At 42.4% G+C, this 26019-nt stretch overlaps 1 protein-coding gene across 2 annotated transcripts in view; it reads right to left on the bottom strand.

Moving 5' to 3' along the window:
- Positions 1 to 23505, bottom strand: part of SMOC2 (SPARC related modular calcium binding 2) — a 178151-nt gene extending 154646 nt beyond the window's left edge. The window contains exon 1 of one of the 2 annotated variants that reach the window (XM_048843976.2): positions 22675 to 23505. In XM_048843976.2, coding sequence (XP_048699933.1) covers positions 22675 to 22752 — 78 coding nt within the window. In that variant the 5' untranslated portion in view covers positions 22753 to 23505. The remainder of the gene's footprint in view (positions 1 to 22674) is intronic. The other variant, XM_048843977.2, reaches the window with a different exon arrangement.
- Between the last annotated feature and the right edge of the window lie 2514 nt (positions 23506 to 26019).

Genomic DNA, 26019 nt, shown 5'->3' with positions numbered 1-26019 from the left:
CTAAGCAAAGTATCCTCACTCAGTAATGAAATGAATAATAAAGCACTTTCAGATTGCCCAAATTAAATGTGATATAAAAATAAGTCTAGATTCTCCATTATCCTGCATGTTGTGCTGTCCCCTATAGCTTTACAAAGTGGGTACAAAGTTAGTATCTTAGAGGTTAATACGGATGCCGCCCACCACCACCGTATCTGAACACCTTCCATGGAAAATCAGAAGTGAAGCCACTGTGGCCTTCATGTAGACTCTGTCCCTTCTTTCTTTCTAGGATCAAAACTCTGCTTGGGGTAGTGGTGTCAGCCAGTGTCTTTGCATTGGTATAAATGACTACTCAAGGTGCGAATCAGTGGAGAATCTAACCCCATAATCTGTAGCCACGAGCCCCAAAAATGATCCCGGAGGCTAAAGTGGGAAGAGAAAAGGGATCTGAATTCAGTGAAACAACCTTTGCATTAGTGATAGAAGAAGCAGCTCAGAGGTTTCATTTCTTTAAGAGCAAAAAATCTGCGTCATTACCACATCGTATCCAAACTACCAAAAAAAAAAAGAAGAAAAAAAAAGTTTTGGGTCTATACACTTGGAGCAGGACAGCCTCTCTAACAGCATTTCTACTGCTAGTCCAGACCTGACCCTGGAAGTGCAGAGAAGTATAAAAATAAGAAATAATGTTTACAAGTTAACAGAACCTTTTAAAATGTCAAGAGAGATTCTATCAAGTTTGGGGCAAATGCTTGCAGGGGTGAAAGTGGAAGGGAAAGGTTTTATTTCACAGGAGTGGATTTTCCCATTCGTGCTATTTATCTGTGGTTTATACTATTGGTTAAAAGCTTAGGACTGATTCGGTGGGAAGACCAATCTTTTTGTGCAGGAAGAATTGCAGTCTTTGTGCTGCAGGGAATGCAGGGACTGCTCTGTCTCTTATCCTTTGTGGACCCCAAAGGTTGTGGGGAGCAGGCAGAACCAGACTGACAGGCAGCACTGCTTTTCATAAAGGGCTGTGTTCTGCGTGCGTGGCAGGGGAAGCATTTATTGGGGGAGGGGGTGTTGCCGGCAGGGGCACTCAGGTCAGTCTTCACCCAGGAGACCAGTATCTTTAGGAATCCTCCATCTGGAATAATTTAGAGAAGTCCGTGGGCTGTTCTGAAATATGCCAGGGGCCATTTTGACCCTGTTATCCCAAGACTCAGGAGAAAGTAAAGGTGGCTTTCTTCCCCCACCTCCACTTTTTAGTGCAGCTGAGGATCTGGCCCATAACTGTGTAGCTTTGTCCAATATCTTGGACCAAATTCATCTGGTGTAAATCTACTAAAACCGTTGGTGTTACACTATGGATGATTTTGTTGCAGCTTCACTGACAGTAGCAAGGGCAGGAGTACTAAAGCAGGCAGTCTGCTAGCATTTTAATCACTACATTGCCTAACCCTGCTCAAAACTGGTGTGGACATCAGTAGCTAAAACACTGGTATGCCAGTGGCCACCAGTATCTTGTTTACACTAGGTTAATAAAACCTTATTTCACTCGTTTCAGCCAATGGATGCAGAGTGCACAATAATCCTACACTATACATCTTGAACTGCAACCAAGGAAATAAGTAAATAATGGAGGATAGGGTGCAGACTAAAGTACCAATGTTTTATTTGATAATCATGTTATATACCATGATTAACAAGCAAAAAGTGCCCTTTTAAGATCATGAGAATAATACTAACAAATAATATCAAAGGCCAGACTTTTCAACTCTGCATAACGGCAGAACCATGCAAATATTATGTACACCTGAAGTTTGGGCAAACTCCCACAACTATGCACACAAATATTCATCTGCACATGTAAGACCGGTAACTGCCTGCACAAAGTCCTGCTTATTCACAGAGCCCTCTAGATTACATGCAAAATAGTGGGATTTTTACCTACATATCAGCTGAATGCACCTTCTGAGTGTCGCTCACACTGCACAGAGCTTTGAAAAACTGGCCCCAAATCTCAGAAATGGAGGCTACTGAAGTGCATGTATGGATGGTCTTAACATACTGGCTTTTAAAGAACAAAGTCTATGCCATCTGCTAAATCCATTATCCGAGGAAGAGAAACTTCTTATCTTTGTTTTATCCAAAACCAGTATGGTAGCATGAATCAAACTTTGGATGAATACACTGAAGGTAGTAAAGGAGAATAATTGGGGAAAAACCAAAGGCAACACTATCCATGCTGGCAGTGAGTTCTGCTTTGCTACTGACACAAGATGGTTTGCAGATTTTTGGGAGTACTTTTTGAACTGAAAAGGTTCACAAAACTAGTCTGAGTTCATGAAACTTTTCTAAGTATATTAACTAGTATGTAGTTGCAGTAACTGATCTACCACAAAACCACACACACAACTACGAGTAGCCTATGTGTCCATTTGTTACATTAAACATGAAAAATAATGAGGCTGGTTGAAATTTGAGAAAAAATGTAAACTAAAAAAAAAAATTCCCCCCTTTTATGACTAGCCCTAAAACAAACACTTAGTGATTGTACTTTACAGGGTGCAGTACAATATACATAATTTTTATTTTATTTTTTTGAAGAATACCAACATTATGGGCTTACTTTTTTCAGCAGATTTAAAAACTGGTGGGAAATTTTCAAATTAAATTTTCTTCATACTTCAAAAAAGACCATTTTGACACATTTTTTCAAGAAAATAATGCTTTTTAAAAAAAATTGTCCACATTTTGTTTATTCCCTGTTCAAAGCTTGTTTGCATTTAGAAAAAGGAACCAGGCTTTGACCTTTAATTGGAAGATGCTTGTGCTGTAAATTGACAGATACTCAATACTATGCCATTATTGATTTCGCTAGTGAACTTCTCTTCATGTGCTTTGTGTGCCCAGCTTATCTAGTGTCTTCTATTTTGAAAAATGTTCACAATGCATTTATGATCATCTGGTTTCTGATGCTGTAGTTTTATGTAATTGTTATCATTAAAGAAAACATTTACCTGTCCACCTAATCAGTTTGGTTGGTAGAGATTCTATTTGTTATGTTGTTGAGACAATTATGCTTAAACCCTGGACAATAAAAAGCCTCTTATCCAGGAAAGTAGAGTATTAGTTTAAAACAGCAAAGGGAGTATATCATGCATGTACAGGATTTGAACAAGAGGTGAACTTTTTTTTTTTCCCAAAGAGCTCCAGGGTAGATGGATATCTTGTATATGATTTTAATTAAAATGTGTTTTTCTTGTGAAACTCTTTGATCCTTCAAGTATGTATGTATGTATGTATGTATTTTTGACACCCAAAATGACTCCTCCCTCCCTCCCCCTCTCTCTGCTCAGCCCATTCCATGGCAGATGTCCGTGGCTTTGTCTCACTGTATTTCAGGTAAAGGTCTCAAGGATCTTTTGACAGACAATTCTCTTGGGCAAGAGAAGCATCCTCATAATCAACTCCATTTCCTCTGGCTCCCTGATGAATAGAAGTAATTCAAAACTAGGTAGTGAAGTGAGCAGGGAGTGGCAAAGCAGCTCCTGCAATACCATGGATTTGCTTCAGTTCCGTGAGTTGGCTTTAGGCCTGTGTAGGGGACAGAAATGCTCTGGTGGCAGTCATTCATGATCTCCTTCTGGCGAAGGGTCAGAATCGTGTATCCATGCCCATTCATTCAGATCTATCCTTTTTTATTCCTATGAACTGTTGTTGACATGCATGCAGTCCCTAACATGGCTACAGAGCTGCTCTGGTCACTACTGCAGCTTCAGTAGCCTCCACAGACCCAGTGTACCCCCTGCATGGAGCAGGGGATAAGGATATCAAGATCTATGCAAGTGGGAAAAGGAAGAACAGGAGGGTCCATTAGCAAAAGGTCCTCTGGACCCAGACCCATCTCTCACAGGGCTGGCTCTGTCCCTGTCCTAGCTCATCCTCTGTATTTGGGCATTCAGGAGGACCTGGCGGAGCTGAGCTCTGTGTCTACAGAGCATGTGCACTCCCCCATATTCAGCACCTACTTTGCACAGTAGGCCTGCATTGGATCTGCTGCCAGTAGGCAGCTTCCATAGCCACAGAGAGGCAGGGGCAGGATACACTCCATAATGGCTTTGAATGATGACCGTATATGATTGTAAGGGTTACAAATTACTGGATTTAAATTTTATGAGGTGGTGAGAGGGGGAGGGATAACATCTGGATTCTCCGTCAGTCTACACCTGCCTCTGTTTGATTCAAGCGGCAGCACCGTTGAAAAGCTCTGTTTCAGTATAGCAGTTAAATGGATTCACATGGCACAGCTCCTACTGTAGCTGGAAGATGCACAGGCAACAGTGCAAGGGTTCACCTTTGACATGCAAGCTGTGCAAAAAATTAATATCTTTCAGAAATACAGCATATGCTGTACAGCTGTTTGAGAGAGGCAAAGCAACCGTCAGCCCTAGCAATATCTGTGATAGGAAAGGCCAAAGCTCTCATGGAGGTGAGCTTCAAGTACAAAATGAGTCACCCTTGGAGTAACAGACTTTTCCCTTATTCTATTTCATGATTCCACCGATTATAGTGTCAAGTAAATTGACCTGAGAAACATTTACATTGCTAGATTAAATAATGTACTGTTAGTTATTTCCGTGCATTGTACAGTTGCAGGGGGAAAGCAAGCTGTGGGAGATGCAACACCTTAAAGCTGACTGTTACACATCAATGCCTTTAGACCATAGATTGTATTCTCATCTGGTATAAATCGGCATCGCTCCATTGAATTCAAAGGACTTCTGATGAGAAGTCGGCCCAATATCTTAATTTAGGTCAGACTGGATTGCAGGATACGCATTTGGGTGGGATTGCCATGAAATGGATGGCTGCATCTGAGCTGGTTGTAAGTGGGTTTGAAAATGGAGTTTGTCATGGAACTAAGGAGTCTTGAGTGTGCTTGGGCATAAGGGAGTTTTGGGAGAACAGCTGTTGCTTGAGTGTTCGTGATGCTTTAACTGGTCATTTCCTTGATATTTTTTAGTTATTGCATTGATATGTAATACGATTGCACAATCTTAGCTTTAAGTTAACTAAGTTTTATGTTAGGGAAATTAATATAGTTTTGATATAATATAAAGAACTTGTAATAGTTTGACTTTAGGAAGAAAACTCTATAAAAATCAGTTCATTTTATTTATGAATGAGCAGGCTTCTTTGGAAAAAAATAAGACCTGGATTGCTTTCTTCCAAAGTTTTGGGGTGGCTGGCTGCTACTCTCTTCTTCCCCTTCAATAGACCCTGTTCTCTCCCCTCTTTTCACAGCTTCCTTACTTTGAAGAGCTCTACCTGGGAGGTCAGCATCCCTTGTTCTCTGTCTCAAGCTACCAACCTCATGTTTCACAATATTTGGGGTGGACAGTATACTCTGAAGCACACACATGGCCACGCCTGAATTTAAGTGTGCCAGGCAATGACCCAAAAGACACACTGCCATTGCTGTTGGGGTCAACAATGGGCTCTTCATTGAAAGTTGGGCTGGGCAACTTAGAAGTCATGGCTTTAATGGAAGTGGAATCTGGGCCCTCTGGGCAGCAGTAGAGTAAACTGCATTTGTATTATAGAAGGAAAGGTAGATTCTCAAGTGTCGTTTCATCAGACTGGAGTTTGTCTATCATTTCAAAAGAAAACCAATTGAATTTCCTTTTATTTGTTTACAACCGCATGATAAATATTAACATGATATAAGAATGGAGTTAAACAAAGTGTATTTCACTGGACATCAATAATTTCGGGATATTAATGCCAGTCTACAGAGCAAGGTGAAGGAGTCTGATTCCTTCTTCCATACAGTACATGCCAGACTAGTATTTTGTTGTTGACTAATATTGTCTCACAGCTATCTAAGTACAGGAGGCTGATATCAGGTTTCTATTTTGTTCCAGAAAATGAGTGTGAGTAGACCCACCAACTATATTTTACATAACACACAGAGACTGGTAAAGACCTTGTCAATGCTAGAAATTAATTTTCCCTCTGTTGATATTCACCACTTCTTGTCAGCTGTTGGGAATGGGCTACATCCACCCTAACTGAATTGGCCTCGTTAGCACTGACACCCCCCACTTGGTAAGACAACTCCTATCTTTTCATGTGCTGTACATTCATACCTGCTTACTGAATTTTCCACTCCATGCATCTTATGAAGTGGGTTATAGCCCCCAAAAGCTTAGGCCCAAATAAATTTGTTAATCTCTAAGGTGCCGCAAGGACTCCTCTTTTTTTTTTTCAATATCACAAATGTCTTTGTTTAGGTGTGAGTTGTTTAAACAGGTTACACATATTTAGTTGTTTTACTCCTTCATCAAAAGCCAACCCCTCCATATGCTTAATCATTTCTGTGCTCTCCTCTTTCAATTCTCCTCTGCTTGTCAATTTTTCTAGTAAAGAGGTGACAAAACTGACTGCATTATGCCACGTACAGTCTTATCAATGCATGTATATAATAATAGAAGGGCTATCACCTCCCATGTCTGTTACCTGACACTACTGCCTAAATAGCCCACATTTGCTCTGGGGGGTTTATCCCAGCTGATATCATTGGAAGCTCATATCAAAATTGCTGTCCATTGTCATTCTTTAGTCTCTTTCTTTCAGCATTACCACTTTCCAGGTGTCTCCTTCCAACTAAATATCTCTTTGGATATTTCTCCTCTGATGACTTACTAGGAGTATCTCCATGTTTAACTTATTTTTCTTTTCTTTTTTTTCCCCTTCCCATATCTCATACAATTCAAAGTCCATTCTAAAATTGTTCTTTCTCCTTGCTAGTATTTGGAACATAGAATCATAGAATATCAGGGTTGGAAGGGACCTCAGGAGCTCATCTAGTCCAACCCCCTGCTCAAAAGCAGGACCCATCTCCAATTAAATCATCCCAGCCAGGGCTTTGTCAAGCCTGACCTTAAAAACGTCTAAGGAAGGAGATTCCACCACCTCCCTAGGCAACGCATTCCAGTGTTTCACCACCCTCCTAGTGAAAAAGTTTTTCCTAATATCCAACCTAAACCTCCCCCACTGCAACTTGAGACCATTACTCCTTGTCCTGTCCTCTTCCACCACTGAGAATAGTCTAGAACCATCCTCTCTGGAACCACCTCTCAGGCAGTTGAAAGCAGCTATCAAATCCCCCCTCATTCTTCTCTTCCGCAGACTAAACAATCCCAGTTCCCTCAGCCTCTCCTCATAAGTCATGTGTTCCAGACCCCTAATCATTTTTGTTGCCCTTCGCTGGACTCTCTCCAATTTATCCACATCCTTCTTGTAGTGTGGGGCCCAAAACTGGACACAGTACTCCAGATGAGGCCTCACCAATGTCGAACAGAGGGGGACGATCACGTCCCTCGATCTGCTCGCTATGCCCCTACTTATACATCCCAAAATGCCATTGGCCTTCTTGGCAACAAGGGCACACTGCTGACTCATATCCAGCTTCTCGTCCACTGTCACCCCTAGGTCCTTTTCCGCAGAACTGCTGCCTAGCCATTCGGTCCCTAGTCTGTAGCTGTGCATTGGGTTCTTCCGTCCTAAGTGCAGGACCCTGCACTTATCCTTATTGAACCTCATCAGATTTTTTTTGGCCCAATCCTCCAATTTGTCTAGGTCCCTCTGTATCCTATCCCTGCCCTCCAGCGTATCTACCACTCCTCCCAGTTTAGTATCATCCGCAAATTTGCTGAGAGTGCAATCCACACCATCCTCCAGATCATTTATGAAGATATTGAACAAAACCGGCCCCAGGACCGACCCCTGGGGCACTCCACTTGACACCGGCTGCCAACTAGACATGGAGCCATTGATCACTACCCGTTGAGCCCGACAATCTAGCCAACTTTCTACCCACCTTATAGTGCATCCATCCAGCCCATACTTCTTTAACTTGCTGACAAGAATACTGTGGGAGACAGCGTCAAAAGCTTTGCTAAAGTCAAGATACAATACATCCACTGCTTTTCCTTCATCCACAGAACCAGTAATCTCATCATAGAAGGCGATTAGATTAGTCAGGCATGACCTTCCCTTGGTGAATCCATGCTGACTGTTCCTGATCACTTTCCTCTCATGTAAGTGCTTCAGGACTGATTCTTTGAGGACCTGCTCCATGATTTTTCCGGGGACTGAAGTGAGGCTGACTGGCCTGTAGTTCCCAGGATCCTCCTTCTTCCCTTTTTTAAAGATTGGCACTACATTAGCCTTTTTCCAGTCATCCGGGACTTCCCCCGTTCGCCACGAGTTTTCAAAGATAATGGCCAATGGCTCTGCAATCACAGCCTCCAGTTCCTTTAGCACTCTCGGATGCAACTCGTCCGGCCCCATGGACTTGTGCACGTCCAGCTTTTCTAAATAGTCCCTAACCACCTCTTTCTCCACAGAGGGCTGGCCATCTATTCCCCATGTTGTGATGCACAGCGTAGCAGTCTGGGAGCTGACCTTGTTCGTGAAGACAGAGGCAAAAAAAGCATTGAGTACATTAGCTTTTTCCACATCCTCTGTCACTAGGTTGCCTCCCTCATTCAGTAAGGGGCCCACACTTTCCTTGGCTTTTTTCTTGTTGCCAACATACCTGAAGAAACCCTTCTTGTTACTCTTGACATCTCTCGCTAGCTGCAGCTCCAGGTGCGATTTGGCCCTCCTAATTTCATTCCTACATGCCCGAGCAATATTTTTATACTCTTCCCTGGTCATATGTCCAACCTTCCACTTCTTGTAAGCTTCTTTTTTATGCTTAAGATCCGCTAGGATTTCACCGTTAAGCCAAGCTGGTCGCCTGCCATATTTACTATTCTTTCGACACATCGGGATGGTTTGTCCCTGTAACCTCAACAGGGTTGAAATACAGCCAGCTCTCCTGGACTCCTTTCCCCTTCATGTTAGTCCCCCAGGGGATCCCACCCATCCGTTCCCTGAGGGAGTCGAAGTCTGCTTTCCTGAAGTCCAGGGTCCGTATCCTGCTGCTTACCTTTCTTCCCTGTGTCAGGATCCTGAACTCAACCAACTCATGGTCACTGCCTCCCAGATTCCCATCCACTTTTGCTTCCCCTACTAATTCTTCCCGGTTTGTGAGCAGCAGGTCAAGAAAAGCTCCCCCCCCCCCCCCAGTTGGCTCCTCTAGCACTTGCACCAGGAAATTGTCCCCTATGCTTTCCAACACACCAGCTTAGTAACACCCTGCAAATGTAATGACTATGCTTTTCAGTTCATCACCCCAGGACTTACCCCCTGCCCAAAAATCAGAAGTGTTGCCATTTGCTTTTACTTACAATCTTTTGATTCAGCTAATTCTCAGTCCATTTGAACAATTCTCATATCAAGGCCAATTTGAATTACAGATTCTAATATCTTTGCAGAGTTACTCTAAGATGAGCTGATGCTGAGGAAAAAACTACATCATCTCACAAGTTTATCTGCTTTCAGATGTCAGTTAATTACCAAATGGACAGCTTCCATCATCCAGAAGTATATGGTTAGATGGTTGCATTTAAGAGGACTGGTTGTGCAGGGTTTGCACACACCAAACTCTCATTGACCTCCATGGGCATTTGGGATACGCAAAGAATGCCGGTTCTAATGTAAAAGTTTTGCTGAGTCCATTCTAAACAAAAGGGAGGAGCTCAAACAATTTTCATTGCAATGGTGTAAACTGTACAGCACTCACTTAAGTTTAAGTATCTCCATCTGTAATTCCTCTGAAAAGGCCACTGCCCATTAATGGACTGTTGAAGAATTCCTACTTTAGACACAGCTGCTTTCTAAGCGGCATTCACATGCATGGCACAAAACACCAGCAGGTCTTGAACAATATCCAAGTTGAGAATACAGGATGGTGTGTGCATGTGTTTATATACGAGATCTTCAGGCCACATTATAATTACAAAGTACTGAAAAAAGATTATTATTCATCTGCAAAACCTTCTATATGTAGCTACAGTAAATTGCAATATCATTGGCAAAAAAAGGTTTAAAAAATGCAAATAGCTTTAAAAATCATGAAGCAATTCAGAACAAGAAAGGCCAAGCACTGCAAGTAAATATTAGCTTAGCACTCCCTTTCTCAAACATGAGTGGAGTAGCACACCTGCTTTCCCTCTGCCTAACACTGATTGCTTCAGGGTTCTTCCTGAGAACACATCCTGCATGCCAGAGACTAGCTATGGAATATGAACTATGACCTCTTAAACGCTGATGACTTGACATTTCACTCAGGTTTTCCATCCATCAAACATGCTCTTTTCCATGTATGTCCCTCTGTTTTATACAAAGTTCCCCTCGGGGGACTGAACCTAGCATCTGCATGACACTGATTTAACCGCAGTCTAATGAAAGTAATGAGTTTTCACCTGTGGTTAGACCTATTTGTACCCATCTAATTTTAATGAAAGCTTTTAATTGCTTCTTGCTTGTATTAAATAAATGTTCTTTCCTGCCACAGTTGTAAAACAAACCTCACTTTGGAGCTTCCTCACCCCCTGGGTATTAGAGAGACAAACTAGCTTTCAAGGGATGATATATTTTGCAGGCAGGCAAACAGAGAAACTTTTGGCTATTCCTACAATATGACTCATGGTACTGTACATTGTATTGTCCCAGATATTAAAACAATGTACTGTATTCCACTCATTAGAAATGTAGGATGGTGGACAAGCAGGCTAATGTAATAAGTATTAAATGTTTGCCTTAACCTAATCAGGAAGTGAACCTGATTTGAATTTTTGTTTGCTTGGAGGAGTGAGATTGGGGAGTTTTTTAAATTTCAGATACCTCTGCAAATTTATCAACTACCAAATACAGCAGCCCCTGCAGTATTTCCAATGTGGCTAAAACCTGGATACTTTCAAAATCCTGTCAAATCAAAACTATTATGAGATTCTTAGACCAAAATGTTTCACATAATTTGGATAAACTTCCAAAAAAAAAAATCTTAAATTCTGGAATTTTGCTGAACTGAACCTCTGAGCCTTTTGTGGGTTTTTTCCCCATCATTCTTGACAAGCAAAATGAGCAGTAAAACTTTGCATAGCAATGTAGAGGTGAAATATACACACAGTATGCTCAAACCTAAATTTGGAATCATTGTCCTGGAGAGGAGATGGCATTCTTGGATACATATTATTAGATGACATACAAACAAAGGATAGCAGATGTTATTTTGGAGCCTGTGGCTCCTTGTATGAACAAGGGATATGCTTTTTAGTAATACCTGACTTCTCATAGAGATCGGACAGATCACATCCATGCAATGATTAGGTTGAGAAATCAAGCTCTCAGAAGTTGGAAAAACACAAGAGTGAAATTTGCCCCTGTGCAGAGGAGCCAGCTCAAGGTTAATGCAAAACTGATGTTCCACTTAGGCCTGAAATGTGACTTAATTGGTGTCCAGCCGTTTTGCTAACCTGTCTGCACAGGGCTGAATCTCTCAAAAAAAATCAACCAGCTGATTTGGGAGGGTCTTTATTCGGGTGCATCTGCATTTGGTGCTGCAGGTGTAATTTCTGGCTTGAGGAGACAACAATTTTGGCTATAGAAGACACTGTGCAAGTACTCTGTAACAAACCTGTTGGAGACAAATTACCACTGTGGGCAATTTGCACTCCTCTCTGCCTGCCTCCCCATGGCCTGGAGGTTCTTCTATGGATGGCAACCTTAAAATCTGGCTAGGACTCTACAGAAGGCCCAATAACCAAAGCTGCCTGGAAGAGGAACTGGAACAGTGGATCCCACTATCTACTCCTGGGCTAGACCTCATCTGCACTGGCCTGCTGCGGACCAGCAGTAGATTAGAGGTTAAAGGCTGTTTGAGCTGTTGAACCCTCCAGTCCAAGTAGATTTACCACTAGTAGGGACTCAGGCTAGATTTAGTTCTGCTATAGGTATTTCATCAATAAATTCTTTATCGTATGGTATAATCCATTTCACCATCAGTAACATTATATGCAAATCTTCATCACAGGAAATAAAAATACCAGTGATGGCTGCTAAATGGGAAAAGTAACCTCATATTCTGTATAAAAGACTTAAAGAGAAGTGGCTAACAGGCTTGGCCAAAAAACAAATCTGTTGCTTTGAGCAGGGAGGAAATCAATCATTGGCAGGAGGTTGGTGACATGGTGGAGTCTGGAATGGCATTCCTCATTGCAAAAAGGGACCTCAACACCGGTCATTCCTCCACTGGGATTCTTGTAAATTCCTCACTGTCCAGGACATGAGGCTATTACCAATAAGGACTGGGATTTGCATTAATTTATAGTTGAAAATAAAATGGGTGCATTGCCAAAAATCAGCAGACAAATCAAAAGCAATCTCTCCATTCGTTGTACCAATTCGGGAGCCCTACTTCCAACTCCACAGTGCTGCCTCTGTGGGTCTGTCCCGAGCCATAGGGGGACACAAACCAATCCATAACAGGATGATTCAAACTATTTCACCTGGATATCAATTCTGCTTCTGCCATCTAGTGTTAAAGGGCCTGATCTGATTCTCTGTCACCCTGCCCCTTGTGTGAGCAGGTGCTCCAGTGCCAAGTGGGTGTAAAATGCTACCACATCAGAATGGTGGAAGTAGTTTACACCTATTTGGCACTGATGTAAATGACTGGACAAGGTGCAGGACAATAGAGAATCGCGCTCATTAAGTTTTGCCTTTCCTCTTTCGAAGGAAATAGCTCCGTCAATGCTTGTATGTTGACTAAGCCCAATAATTGTGTTAGGAAGTTCTATCATCAGGTAATGACGGAGGCATTGCTTGGAGAGTCCTTCAGCATCTGCTCATGTCGCTATCTGTGTAGTGCATAGCATGCCAGGACAGGGAAGGGGAACTTAGAGGAAGAATTTACCAGATGAACTCCACTTTCAAAAGACTTTGTTTTTTCCAGAAATGTAATTTATGACGCCTCTTTGGAAAAGTGATGGAAAGTTAAACCCTCCTGTGCAAAGTTCAGATTTGCAACTAAATCCACTCAGGCTGCAATCCATCAAAAATTTTGACATGCTTGAAACCTGCCTTCCCGAGAGGACGCTGCTTGAAACATAACCCTATTAAATGCAGTGTGGAAAATAAGTTCTCGTTCTCTTGCCACGCTCACTAAAAGTCCTGTAAGTAAATGCTTCAAAACAAACGCCAAATGATACATGCAATAAACATTTTACGAGCCAGCCAAACGCCTCTTCGGTAGGTTGAACACCTCAAAATGTAACACAGTATAAGGGACCGCTTTCAGTTTAGACCATAATTCTCCTGTGCCACACTAGCATTCTTATTACTGTAAATGATCCATGTTCGGGGGAATCGTGGCACTAAAGTTACAGAAGATCTTCTATTTAAAGAGAGAAATCCCACATTTTTAAGATTCCTTTGATACTGTCTTTTGTGTGTCCCACTTGATGGCAAGTGGAGGTGCAAGTACTGGGCACTGAGGTTCCCAGTGAGGTGTGTCTCTGGCACTCCTATTGCCTTGTGGAGAGAGGAATTTTGACAGTTAGCCCCCCCCACAGATGACTGAGCTGATCAATGTTGTTCTTGGGTTCCCTCCAGTGGCTGATTCATGAAGTGCCACAGATGTTGGCTTCAAAGGAAGATGTGTGAGACCTGCCTGCCCTTTAGGATGCTAGATGAGTGATACCACCTGGCTATATTGGGAGGCAGTGGGTAAGAAGAGGGGAAATGTTGTCTAGAATGTAGGGATGTGTGCAAAAATCACACTCCCCTTGGACTTTATCCTTAGTCTCTGAGGTCTTTGACATCTACCTCCAAAAAGAAATCCTATCAAATATAGCAGAGATAAGTAACATAACACATACACATGTATGTTCCAATCACAAAAGTCCTCTGTGTTTTTAATCCCTCTGCATATTCTAAGGGTACTGGTTTTTATAATATTTATTATAGTCTATGTACTATAATTAGAACTGATTGGATAATGTTCATCTAAACATTTGATAAATGGTGACTTTGAAAAAAATGATCAGAATAATTAATCTCACATATAATCTCAGCACATGTAATTGGCACATTCTGTCTGGACCAAGACTATGAAGCACCATTGGGGCAACACCGTGTGTCCATCAGGGCAGTATTTCATTAAATAGAACTCTGCAGAGACCATACACCAGATATACTGGAGTTACTTTGGATTTACAGTGGCCACCGGTGTGAATGTGTTTGGAATCTGGCCCCATTTAGACTAATGAATGAACCCTACACTTTAGGAGGCACTGTCTGATTCCTATTTGGTTTCCTGGAACAAATGATTTTTGTGCTTTCGCTCTCAAGATCTTAGTTTTTTTAAATTAAAAATTACACAACAAAGTGTATTTGGCAGTCTAACTGTCATCTGAGACTTGGAATAGCAGGGCTGCTGTTGAGGAGGATTTAAATCAACTGTTGGAGCGGTCTAGTAAAGCTTTCCATTGTATCTTCTTTAGCCATGCCTGGCTTTAACACTGTCTTTTTTTTTTTTTTTTTTCAAAAGCACTAAATTCACTTCCAAATCTCAAAAAGGAGAATAGATGTATTCATATTGCAGTAGGAAATGAGAAAAGCAAACAAAGCATAGTTCAGTCTATATTAAACATATTACAATGGTTTTACTTTAAAAAAAGATTCTACTTTTTTAAATCGCCTATTTTAGAACTTTAATTCCAATCTCAAAGCATTTCTGGTATGTAGGCAACTGAACATGTACATCCAGTATTCAGAAAATATGGCTCAGCTTACACTGGTTACATGCACCTTCCCATCACTGAGACAGTTCAGTACATGTGCACTGGGTAAATTCACTTCTCTTTGCAGATGTGGATTAAGGTAAAATGGGTTGTGAATCCAGAAAAGTGTTGCCCATCTCTTCAACTCCCCCAGAATATGGACAGAGCCCCAGATTCTTCTGCTAAGCCTAACCCCCAAACCCCCTCCCCATTACTCCCTCCTTGATAAAAGTGACACACACGCCTCACACCAAGATGCACTTGTCTTTTGTGCTGCAGCCTGCTACTCTGCTTTTGATTCACTGGTCCATCTCACCAGGGACGTGCTGGCCGCTGCTTCCCACAGCTTCCATTGGTTGGGAAACAGTGAACCACGGCCGCTGGGAGCTGCGGGCAGCCATGCCTATGGACAGTCAATGGAAACAAACTGTCTCGCGGCCTGCCAGCGGATTACCCTGACAGGCCGCAAGTTGCCCACCACTGCAGTGGATACTAGGTAAATATTCCTGAGTGAACTTTTGGGCAGAGCAATACATTAGGGAATTCCAAGGGTGAACGAGCATGGATAACCTTCAGTCAGTGTTTTTCTTGCCAGAGGATGTCGTGAAGGCCAAGACTATACCAGGGTCCAAAAAAAAAAAAAAAAATACATTAATGGAGAATAGGTCCATCAATGGCTATTAGCCAGGATAGGCAGGGATGTGTCACTATCCTCTGTTTGCCAGATGCTGGGAATGGCAACATGGGATGGATCACTTGATGATTACCTGTTCTGTTCATTTCCTCTGAAGTACCTGGCATTGGCTACTGCTGGAAGACCGGATACTGGGCTAGATGGACCTTTGGTCTGACGCAGTATGGCTGTTCTTATGCTTCTTGTGGCCCTAGCAATGATTCTGTGTCTGCTATCTTGAATCTTCATCAGCTGATAAAATACCAACTCATCTCTTAAAACTAAAATTAAAAATAATTGTCTTAAATCAGTTTATTTACATAAGTTTAAGGTTTGCAAAAAAAATAAAAATCTATTCTCCAAATGCTGATTAAAATTTCAGGCTGCTGATTGCACCTATGGCACGAAGAATCTTACCCTAGTTATTCTGTGCCAACGAGTGGTGCTGTGTTACCTATTCTTCTCCGAAGCATATTTATTATTTGGAGCTGTGATGTCAGGAAACTCAGACCAATACCAAGTGACTAGCTGACCACATAACACAAAACAATCAATTGACATGGTTAATGGACAACCTTGACAGCAAGGCCGAGGAATGAATGGGCATGGAGATTCCACTAGCCTCTCTTCCAAGACATGGCCTCTCTGGCCTTGTCTGCACTGAGAATTTGCCCCCATTTCAGCCATTATTGATCTTGTAGCCAGCTAGGGTTGTTTGCTAGTCTGTAATCTACACAAGTATTTCTAAATTTTTGCTGCATTTTCAGTCATCTTTCCTTGTCTTTAGTACCTATTACATCATGTAATGTCAGCATATAACAGATTGCAAGCTTTTCCTCAACTTTTTCCTTTTTTGGAGCCAATAATCAGTGTCCGTATGTGGAGGGTGTTTTCAGTTCTGCTAGTGAAATGAAAGGGGTGGGTACTGGTCAGAAAGTAGAGCTAGTCAGAGAAAATTTGATGGAACCATATTCCATTAGAATAGGATATTCTGTTGAAATCTAAACACTTTTGCAAAATTGGGTCAATGTTGCTAGAATTTCATTTTGAGCCTCCTCCCCTTAAAAAAAGAAGAAAAAAGTTCTGACAATATTGCAAATCCTCTTCTGACATGATAGTTAAAGTTTCTTTTTGTTTTGTTTTGTTTTGAAACTACTTGTCATTGCAAAGCATTTTTATTTTATATATTATAATATAAAATCAAAAAGTCTAAATCAAAATGAAAGATTTTGATTGACTTGAAACAAATGTTTGCAGTTTTCCTACACAGAGAATTTCAAAACTTTCAGTTTTTGTTCCAAATCAGAATAAAAACAGATTTTGAAATCCCTAACTCCTTCATAAAACACAATTACCATTCTCCACACAGCTCTGTCAAGCACATATGAAGCATTTCAGATAAAAATTGACACACCTGAACCAAACTCAAACCTTCATTTGCAATCCAAAAATAGCTCTCTTGACTTCCTAGGTTGGTTACTAATTTTCAGGCCCCTCTCCACTTTCAGGTCTTGAGCATGACAGAAAGGTGAAGTACCAAAATATCGTGAAAACAGCTGCTCTTGTGGTAACTCTGGCCTGGCCAAAATACTGCAAACACTAGCAAACTCCTGAGCAAGCCAGAGCTTGAAGAGATTTCTAGACTGATTTCCAAACCAATGAGGTTCAGATACGTTCTGGATAAGTATCTAAATTTTTGGATGTTCCTCCAAAATGAACGGAACCTCCAAAGCTTTGGAGGTTTGCCCACTGTTACAAAGAATATACTAGATACTAGTGCTATGGCTCCTTGGACTACCCCTCAGGGCAAAGAATGAATGAAGGCAGCAAAATGGGCTGGAGGGCCTTTCATAAATGTATCTTCCTATGTATGTTTTTTCCTGTAAACCACCCCCTCTGTCCCCCCCACCCTTTCAGTTTTAAAACGCTCCCAGTGTGCCGTCAACCTGACATCTACATTGTTCACTTCACATTAAATGGGACTGTGTTTGTTGGCTGCGTGCATAAAAGTGACTTCTAACACACAACCTCAAGTTCTTCTGACCCTTTTAATAATAACCCTGTTTGTTTTTTTTACAATGAGAAGTGTCTTGAAAGTTTATTGTAGGGAAGCATTGCTGAGAATGTTTTATTTTCGGAACTGATGTGCCCTTTGTTGCATCAATGCCCATTTTCTCTAACAATGCTGTTAGGATCTGGAGCCACTTACAGTTTTATTTATGGTCTTGGTTTTGAGTCACAATTAAAGTAACTTTTCCAAATATTTGGGTTTTGTAGGCGCCATTCAACTGGGTCCCTAACTTGGAAAGCTTTGACTGTGTTTAGCTTCCCTCTACTCAACTACCTTAGTGGTCCATCTTATACTGGTGAGTGTTGTGGAACCTATCCAGGGCATTAAATGCTACTGAATACTCACAAAGCATGTGCCAACGGAGAAAAAGAAAACAATTGTTCCTTGAAATATTCAGCATCTGATGAAAGAAACGTTTGACAGGCTGAGCTGTACGTTTCAGTAAGAGATTTTTCCAGATGCAAAAAAGAATTTTCTTTTCTGCTAGGATCCAAGATTGATATTCGACTGAAAGACAAACATGATTCTGCATGTCTTTTGGGCATAAAATTAAATATTCGTGGTACATTAGGAGTAATGCAAATGTTTTCAAATAAGAAACACTTGCATCCCATTAATACACACACACACACACACACACACACGCACAACTCCAGCTGAGATAGAAGCTGCACTGATAGTTCTAAAAACAGTGTAAAAGATGCCCCATGTTTTCAGTTCAGGATCAGTGCAGTAATCTAAGTCTCACTTAAACTTAGAGAAAGATGGACTGTACATTAAAGCTTTGTATTTCAATGCAAAAGTACCTAGATCCATAATATGTGACTTCCCTTATTGGAATCATGCCAATCAAGTTCTGTTCTCTCATCTACCAATATATTTCAGTAAGAAGATAGATATAGGTATAGATACATGAGATTTGTGATGCTAAATAAATATTATGTGCCGTAACAAAAGTAATACATCATGAAAATATTCTAGTGATGTACTGTAAGAGTTGGAGAATCCCATCTGTCGTTCCATAGACTTGTTTCCAGAACAAAGTTATTTAGTTCTTTTTAGATGGTAAAGACTTTGTATAGTGGTGTTTGACAGAGGGAGAGGGAGCTAAATTGGCTACAGCCCCTCCACATTCAACAGTTTCTTATCTAGATGTCCCCTAAAATAGTGTACTTGTGAAATAGCTCCCACCCCAGCTTCCCAAAGTGTTCTGCTGCCAACTTTTGTTCATAAAAATCTCCCCTCAGCCCAGTGGCTCAGCTAGTAGTTGACAGTGTTTTAATATGATAGATATTTCCCCCCCTTTATTCATACGCGCTGGCATTGCAACATGATGCTTCACAGGAGACAAGAGTTCAGGAGCAACCTTGGCAAAGGCAGTCTTAGAATGAGAACAGGCCAAGAGCTCTGCAGGATTGAAATAATGTTAAGGACCAGATTATAATTTTGGATGCAGTGGTGGAGTCTTTGACTCCTGTGCACATTAGAAATCAGTTTGGCCGCTAGCGTCAAGGCAGTAGGAAGCCACATAGTTATACAATGACTAGAGGCCAGTTGTGGCTCAGCACTGGAGCCACAAATGAGGTTGGTTACCAGTGACTGGCGAACCCACTGGAGTTATGAGTTGTGTGAAACCTTTAGAACTTTTCCCTTTGGGGTTTTGTGAAACTTCAAGTTTTGCAAAATCATTTTTTCCATTTAATTTAAGCCCTGGGCTTTTAATTTCCCCCAAGGGAATTTTAATTGAAGAATGTATTCCTAATTAAATGGAAGCAGACAATAGACTCTTGTTTGAAAGCAATTTTTGCTCTGCTTCTAGGGCTACCAGGGAAATAAGTTAAAACAAAAAGCCCAGAACTCCTATTTTGCCAGATCCAAACATAAAAATTGACCCTCAACATTGTCAAGTTCTCTTCTAAATCTACAGCCTTAGAGCTGCTCATAATCTGAATGAGAGAAAGCGAGTTTTCCAATCCATGGAGCCACATTTTTAAAACTTGCCACTGATTCTGCATGCTCTGATTTTTTGCCTAAAACACCTGAGGTTTGATTATCAAAAGTGCTGAGCGCACTCAGTTCCTACTGAGTTCATTCTGAATTGTTGGTACTCGGCTCTTGAGAAACTCAGGTCCCTGGTGTGTCAGGTTACATACCTACAATCTGTGGCCACTTTTGAAAACGTTGGCCTCTGTTAGTTACTCTCCAAGCTATGTTGTTGGCGGGCAGCTCTCATTTCCCACAGGGAACAGAGATGGGTGTTCTATATGCAGGGGGAGATAACCTAGCATTGTAGAATGATGCAGCAGGTAAAAACACACACACACACACACACTTCCCTTCACTCCCGTCCACTCACGTCTTGACCCAAATACCCCAGGTTCGATTCACACACCCAACACCTATTAACATTTATGAGAAGTGTTAGAGATGAAAATGCACCCCTTTGTGTTAGTACCTCAGGGAAGTCAATTCCCTAATGTATTAGGAAATAAGGAATGAAGAACACATAACCAGAGAAAAATAACTTTCAGATTGATACACTCTGTGAACTACACGCCAAATGACTGTAAGGAAGAATACAGGATGATTTAGTATTGAGCTACATGTTGCTGTGATACTTCACTTTCCATTTTAATAAGGAATGTCTCCAAATATTTTGTAGGAATAACACTCCCCCACCCCACGTGGTACCAAACTCAAGAGCCAAGGTTTATTTTTATGGGAAATTTTTACAAGATTAACATTTTCTGTTTGCAGACTATGTGCATCCAGGTGTTTATTACCTACTTTATGGATTAAGGGTTTCTAATGTAAACAGTGACATGTTTGCTGGCCAGCTCTCTGAGAGCACATCCACAGGGAGTGCTGTGAAGAACTGGCTTAGGCTCACTGCCTACAGAAGTTAGCACTATTGCAGCTATACCAGAGCTGGTTGCCACCAGTGAGGAAGCCCCAGTGTAGATCAAACCTAAGCATCAAGTTTCAAACTTCAATTCCCCTCTGGAAGCCCAGGTTCAAATGCCATCAGAATTGACTTAGCTCTTCATCCTTCCAAGGTATATAAATTGAGTGCCATACAGTTTATTTGGGGGAGGGAGGTCTTTCAGGTGAAACCAAAGTTATATTTGCCTTGTATGGACATATTACATTTTTATAAGACAGTGGTTTGGCCCAGTCTCCTTGGCCAAACTTTCACTTCCTCCACTTCAGTAGAGCTACCATCCATCTCCCCAGAGATGGCTGCATTTCAGTGGCAGTGTATATATATGTAGTGATAAAATGCTTTAGGATCCTTTGGGCTGCAAGGTGTTATATAACAGAAGTTTCTGTTACATGGAACAACTAAGATTGGTAGCCTAATTCACAATCATTTAAAATGTCTAAGGGGCCAAGGAAAGAAAACAAAGTATTGGTTTCTGTAAACCTTGTTCATGTAACCAACTAACTCAACTTCTAACGTGCTTTTGAAATCAAACTTGGAATTCAGTGCCAAAAATCACCTTGTCCTATTTTTTTTCCCAAAAATCCTCTCACCACGAGAGAGCAGTTTAAAAACCAGTCTTTCCAAGTGGTGTTATAGTACTCCAAGAGTAAAAAGGATAATATCCACTTGGTTTCATGTGTTCTATGCTTACAAAAGTGTCACACTATGAAATTCTGGAGTGAGCTTTGTGATTTCAGTTAGCCGTTTCTAATCTACAAATAATTTTCAATAAAATTAGACAGGGAGACAATTCTCTTATGAAGAATTTCAGGTATAAGCAACACCCCCAAGCCCCTGAAAATATCACTATGTAACATTTACTATCTTACAGAAACACTCATTGTCTGAAAGTCTAAGATAAAAATAGAACACATCTCCCTTTGCAAACCTCCAAACTGAATATCCTTTACCAAAACACTTAGCCTGAAAATGTGTATTCTGCTCTTTGTTTCTAAATGAGTGCTTGAATAAATAAATATATTTTTATTTCTACAGATTGCATTAATTATAGTTTTGCAAACACCGCAACCTCTACAAGAAGACTGAACTGAGCTATTAGCTGCAAACCTCAGGTCTTGGCTAGAGAAGTGATTATGGCTTATTTAGCAATCCTAATGAATTAGCTCACCCATCCCTATACACAGTCCCATGTTTAGCATCACAGGCCTCAGAATAGCCAAGGAGGGACGTTTCATGGGGCTTTATAATTAAAAAAAATAAATAGTCAACCAAAGATGATCCACACATTTCCAGATGCAGCCTTCAGTGCAACGTTATTACACTGCAGCATAAGAAAGGCAATAATATTAAACTAAGGCTCTGTGGAGACCCACAGTAAACTTCCATTTAACTATTATAGCTAATCTTTTTCCTTGGAAAATGCAAATGGTACATTTTTATGGAGTATTACCTATGTGTTCTGTGTTGTACGATACACACAAATAAAGACAGCCTTGAAGAATTTTCAATATCTAAGATAAATACAAGAAGACGGAGAGGTTTTATTTCCTCTTTCCCCCACCATCACTTTATCTTGTCCCAAGGAGACTCAGAAAAGCATTTCAGCAGCAGCACTGTTACCTAGCACATTACAAGCAAAGGGGAAGAAATCTGTCTTGCAACCATTCAACCTGTATGCCTACCCGATCTATGGCTAAACTCGAGTGCTGAATTCTCTTGCTACTGCCCTACTAAATCATTTTCACACGCACACTTTACCCTTCCAAATCATCCACTAACAGGTTTCTTATTTAGTTTCTCCAGCTTGCGTCTCTCTCTAACCAGTGCTCGTGTTACAGGCAAGGTGAACAAAATGCAATGCTGTGTTTATCCACGTTGGTTAAAGTCAGCTTCCCTGATCTCTGACTGTCAGCTGGAAAGGGGTCTCCTTTTCTCTCTCCACCGCGTTACAGAAATAGACAGCGATCCATCAGCCCTTGTCCTAGGAGAGGCTGGGAAGGCTTGATCTCAGGAACTAGAACAGGTTAGAACCGACATGGGCAGAGTCACCTGGAGCCTAAGTCACCCCCCTAAGACCTGGACGCTTCATTCAACCTCCGCATTAGCCTGACCGAGGAAGGGAAGAGATCAGACCAGGTCCAGGGTTTGTTGGTTTCTGGGTGCGCCCTACGCGCCCCCAAACTGTTCCCACTCGCTCCCGCGGGACGCAAGTAGCGAGCTCCGAGGGTTGTCTTGTTTGGTGAGCCCACCTGAGGGGAGCAGAGGGGAGCGCCTGCCTTACCGTGAGCGCGGAGAACTTCTGAGCCGGCACCAGAAGGAGCAGCTCCGGGAGCAGCAGCAGCAGCAACGGGAGCCGCATCCTGATCCGGAGCCGGGACAGCCGCAAAGTCGCTGCTGGCGGGGGAGGAGGGGGAATTTCCTTGGGCTCTCGCTTCCCTCCCCCCCCCTCTTCTCTGGCTCCTTTTCAGTCTCTCCTGCGGGGAGGTCCCTTTGCCCAGGGCTTCTTTCCCCACCCCCTGCAGTGCGGGGCTGGGGGACAGCGCGCTCCCTCCCCTGGCCGGCTGCTCGAGCGCTTCCCACCTCTGGCCCGGGAGCTGCCTCCCCAGCCTTGGTGCGGGCTCCCTTGAGATCGCGCAACGCGCTGCAGGGAAACTTCGCCTGCTGCTCCGGGGCCGGGCGTGCCGCTTCTCGGCTTCCCTGGAGCCGAGCGGAGCGGATGCAGCCCCGCGTCTCCGCTGCGCTTGGCCACCCCTCCCTCGGCACCGGAGGGTCGCCGGCCGCAGCCACGGGACAATGAAAAAGGAAGGAGAAAACGGGCAACAAGCCTGCCCCCTTCCTATGTGTCTTCCCCTCGGGCAGCACCGCTCGCACGTGCCCTCTCGCGCTGCAGCAGCTGGCGGGGTTGGAGCTGCAGGACACAGCCCGCGAGCTGCTGCTGTCGTGTGAACCGCCCCAAATCTTTTATTTCTCTTTCCTCTGCGTTCTGCCTTTCACTTCTCCCTCGCCCAGCTTCTCCTCCCAGACTCGCTGATCCTCCGCTGACTGACTGATTGATTGATTGACCCAGCCAGCTTAGCTCCAGGGGACACGCGCGCACACGCCAGTCATCTTCGTGGCCGCCAGAGCCTTTAAAAATAATGGTTGCGGGGGGGGGATACGTAGCTTTTATTATTTCTGGTCCGCGCTCAGCGCTGAGGTTTGCAGCAGTTTCTTGGAGACTGTGCAACAACGTGCAGATAGGCGAGCGTGTGCGGGTGGGTTTACGCTCCCCAATGAGCGCGACGCAGAGGGGTAAGGTGAGCACAGGGTTGCGTCCTGCGTATTGTCTGCTGCCCAGTTCAGAGCCACCGGCCTATTTTGTTGTTGCTCGGTACGTTGCACCCTGACGCTGGAAAGCATCGTTTTTAGTGCAACATTGCTGAAATCGTTCAGCCTTGGCTTGTAAAGGGGGGGCGGGAGGACACGAATGTGGCTGGCTTACACAACCCCCCCCCCCCAAAAGGAGGACTTGTGGCACCTTAGAAACTAACCAATTTATTTGAGCATAAGCTACAGCTCACTTCATCGGATGCATAAACCCGAACCTTTACTATTTTCGAGCACAGTGGCAACTGGCTGTCATTTTACTTGAAAGGCCTTGTACCACAGAGGGGAAGAAAGAATTTGGCCTAAGCATGCCTTGCATGGATTTTGGTATGTGTTTCTGTGGGAAATACAGTATAACTGCTTGGTTATCAGCCTGTATTCAAGAAATGCCTGGTGATTAAATTAAAGTAACAACGTTAGCTTTGCGTTCTTGTAGGTTATATTTTGGGAACCGCGTAAAGGAATGTTGTTTATTATCTCCTACTAAAACCAACAGAGAGAGACTCCTTACTGAGGATAGGTACAAGAAACTGTTACACACCATCTTTCTTTTTAATGGAGTGATCCCATAGCAAGCAGCGGTTCTCTGAGCTTTACAGCTGCAGATATCTCCATGGTTTAATGGTCCGGATGCTAATTGAAACAATAAGCCATTTATAATGATTGCTGACATTATGTTAGCATCTGGAGTCTCAATATTCTAAGCACTGTACATGCATATTATACACAAAAGAGCTACCTTAAAATAGCACTAATAAGTTTGCAAAATCAGGCACTCAAACGTTATGAAATGCCAGAATTAAGAATGTCTGTGCAAATTTAATTCTGTCCCCTTTTGCATAGGTATTATGATAATCTTTAATTGTATTTTCACACACTATTCCTTCTCCTCCCCCCCAAGAACACTGCCTCATTCAGTGCACAGAACAGGTGGTGCTCAATTAATGAGCAAGCTATTCACTATTTTTTTTTTCTCCCAGGTGTTCAGGGTGTGGCCCTGAGCCTTATTTACTGCTTTCAAACCTTGCTCTGCCGACAGAATTAGTAATATCCTCATGGGCTTTTCTGTAATGGTCATTAGGCTAGTCTGAGTGCTTCACAAAAAAAAATTATTTTCACAGCTCCCCTATGAGATGAGTGTGTATTATTAGCTCCAATTAAAGATAGGGAACAGTGGCATAGAAAGATTGTAGTAAAAAGTATCCATTAATTTTAGGTGCCCAATATGAACACTAAGGAGCTGATTTTTCAGAGTAATGACCATTTCATATGTTCAAAGCACAGCTCCCACTGACTTCAGTTGCAGCTGTGAGTGTTCAGCACTTCTGCAAATCAGGTCTCAGAGTCCCAAGTCAGGCACCCAGAAAATGAGGCCCATACAACTAGTGACAATCTATGAAAAATGTGGTTTAAGCAACTTGCCCAGCATCACAGAGGAATTCTGTGACAAAGGCAGGGAGAGATTTCAGTTCTTTAGGTCAGCCTTCATCTGTCTTAACCTTGAGACCCTCCTTTCCCTTCCTGTAGTTTCCTGCTTTATTCGCTACACACCTTCCTGCTTCTGCAACAGATGAGACAGAGGTTCTACAGACAAGAGCCTTTTTTACTACTCAGCCCTTATTTATCCTCCGAGCAAGTTCATCCCATGTACTAAATGAGGCAGGGTTGTGGGGAAAAGAGTTTGTGATAATATAATTGAAGAATGTATTATAATGCACATGGGGCCTAAGTTAAAGTTGTATAGACAACCTTAATGCTTATATTTCCTAACTTGTGAGTGCTTGATTTTGCAATCTTAATAGTGTTCTTCAAATCAAGTTTTTGTGTGTGAGAGTTCCTAGGTTTTTAAAGAGCAAACTGAAAACCAGAAATTTCATCATGTGTCATCTTGACTTCCATTTGGGTCATCAGCAGGGTTAGAACCTTTAGAGCAACCACAAAGACCGCTGCCACTTTAAGCCAATGGAGTAACTGATAGCAGTAATACGTCATCATCCTTAGTGTGGCCCAGCACACCTTTCCAATGGGCTTCACAGATAATGCTGACAGCAGAGGAAGGGTGACACTCAGGAATCTTGGGTTCCATTCCAGTCTCAGGAGGGGAGTGCTCGAGTTGGCACAGACTCTCCTGCACATTGCCCCCTAGCATGACACCTTCTGGTATCATCCCTTCAAGCCTGTTTCTGGTCCCAGTCCTGTCTCTTTCCCACCCCTGGCTCCCCCTCCTAACACCATTCTCATCACCTAGGCCAGGGGTGGC

This window comes from Caretta caretta, chromosome 3 (genome assembly GCF_965140235.1).
Source record: "Caretta caretta isolate rCarCar2 chromosome 3, rCarCar1.hap1, whole genome shotgun sequence".
In the NCBI taxonomy this organism is placed as follows: domain Eukaryota; kingdom Metazoa; phylum Chordata; order Testudines; family Cheloniidae; genus Caretta; species Caretta caretta.
This window is presented reverse-complemented; position numbering and strand designations above follow the sequence as displayed.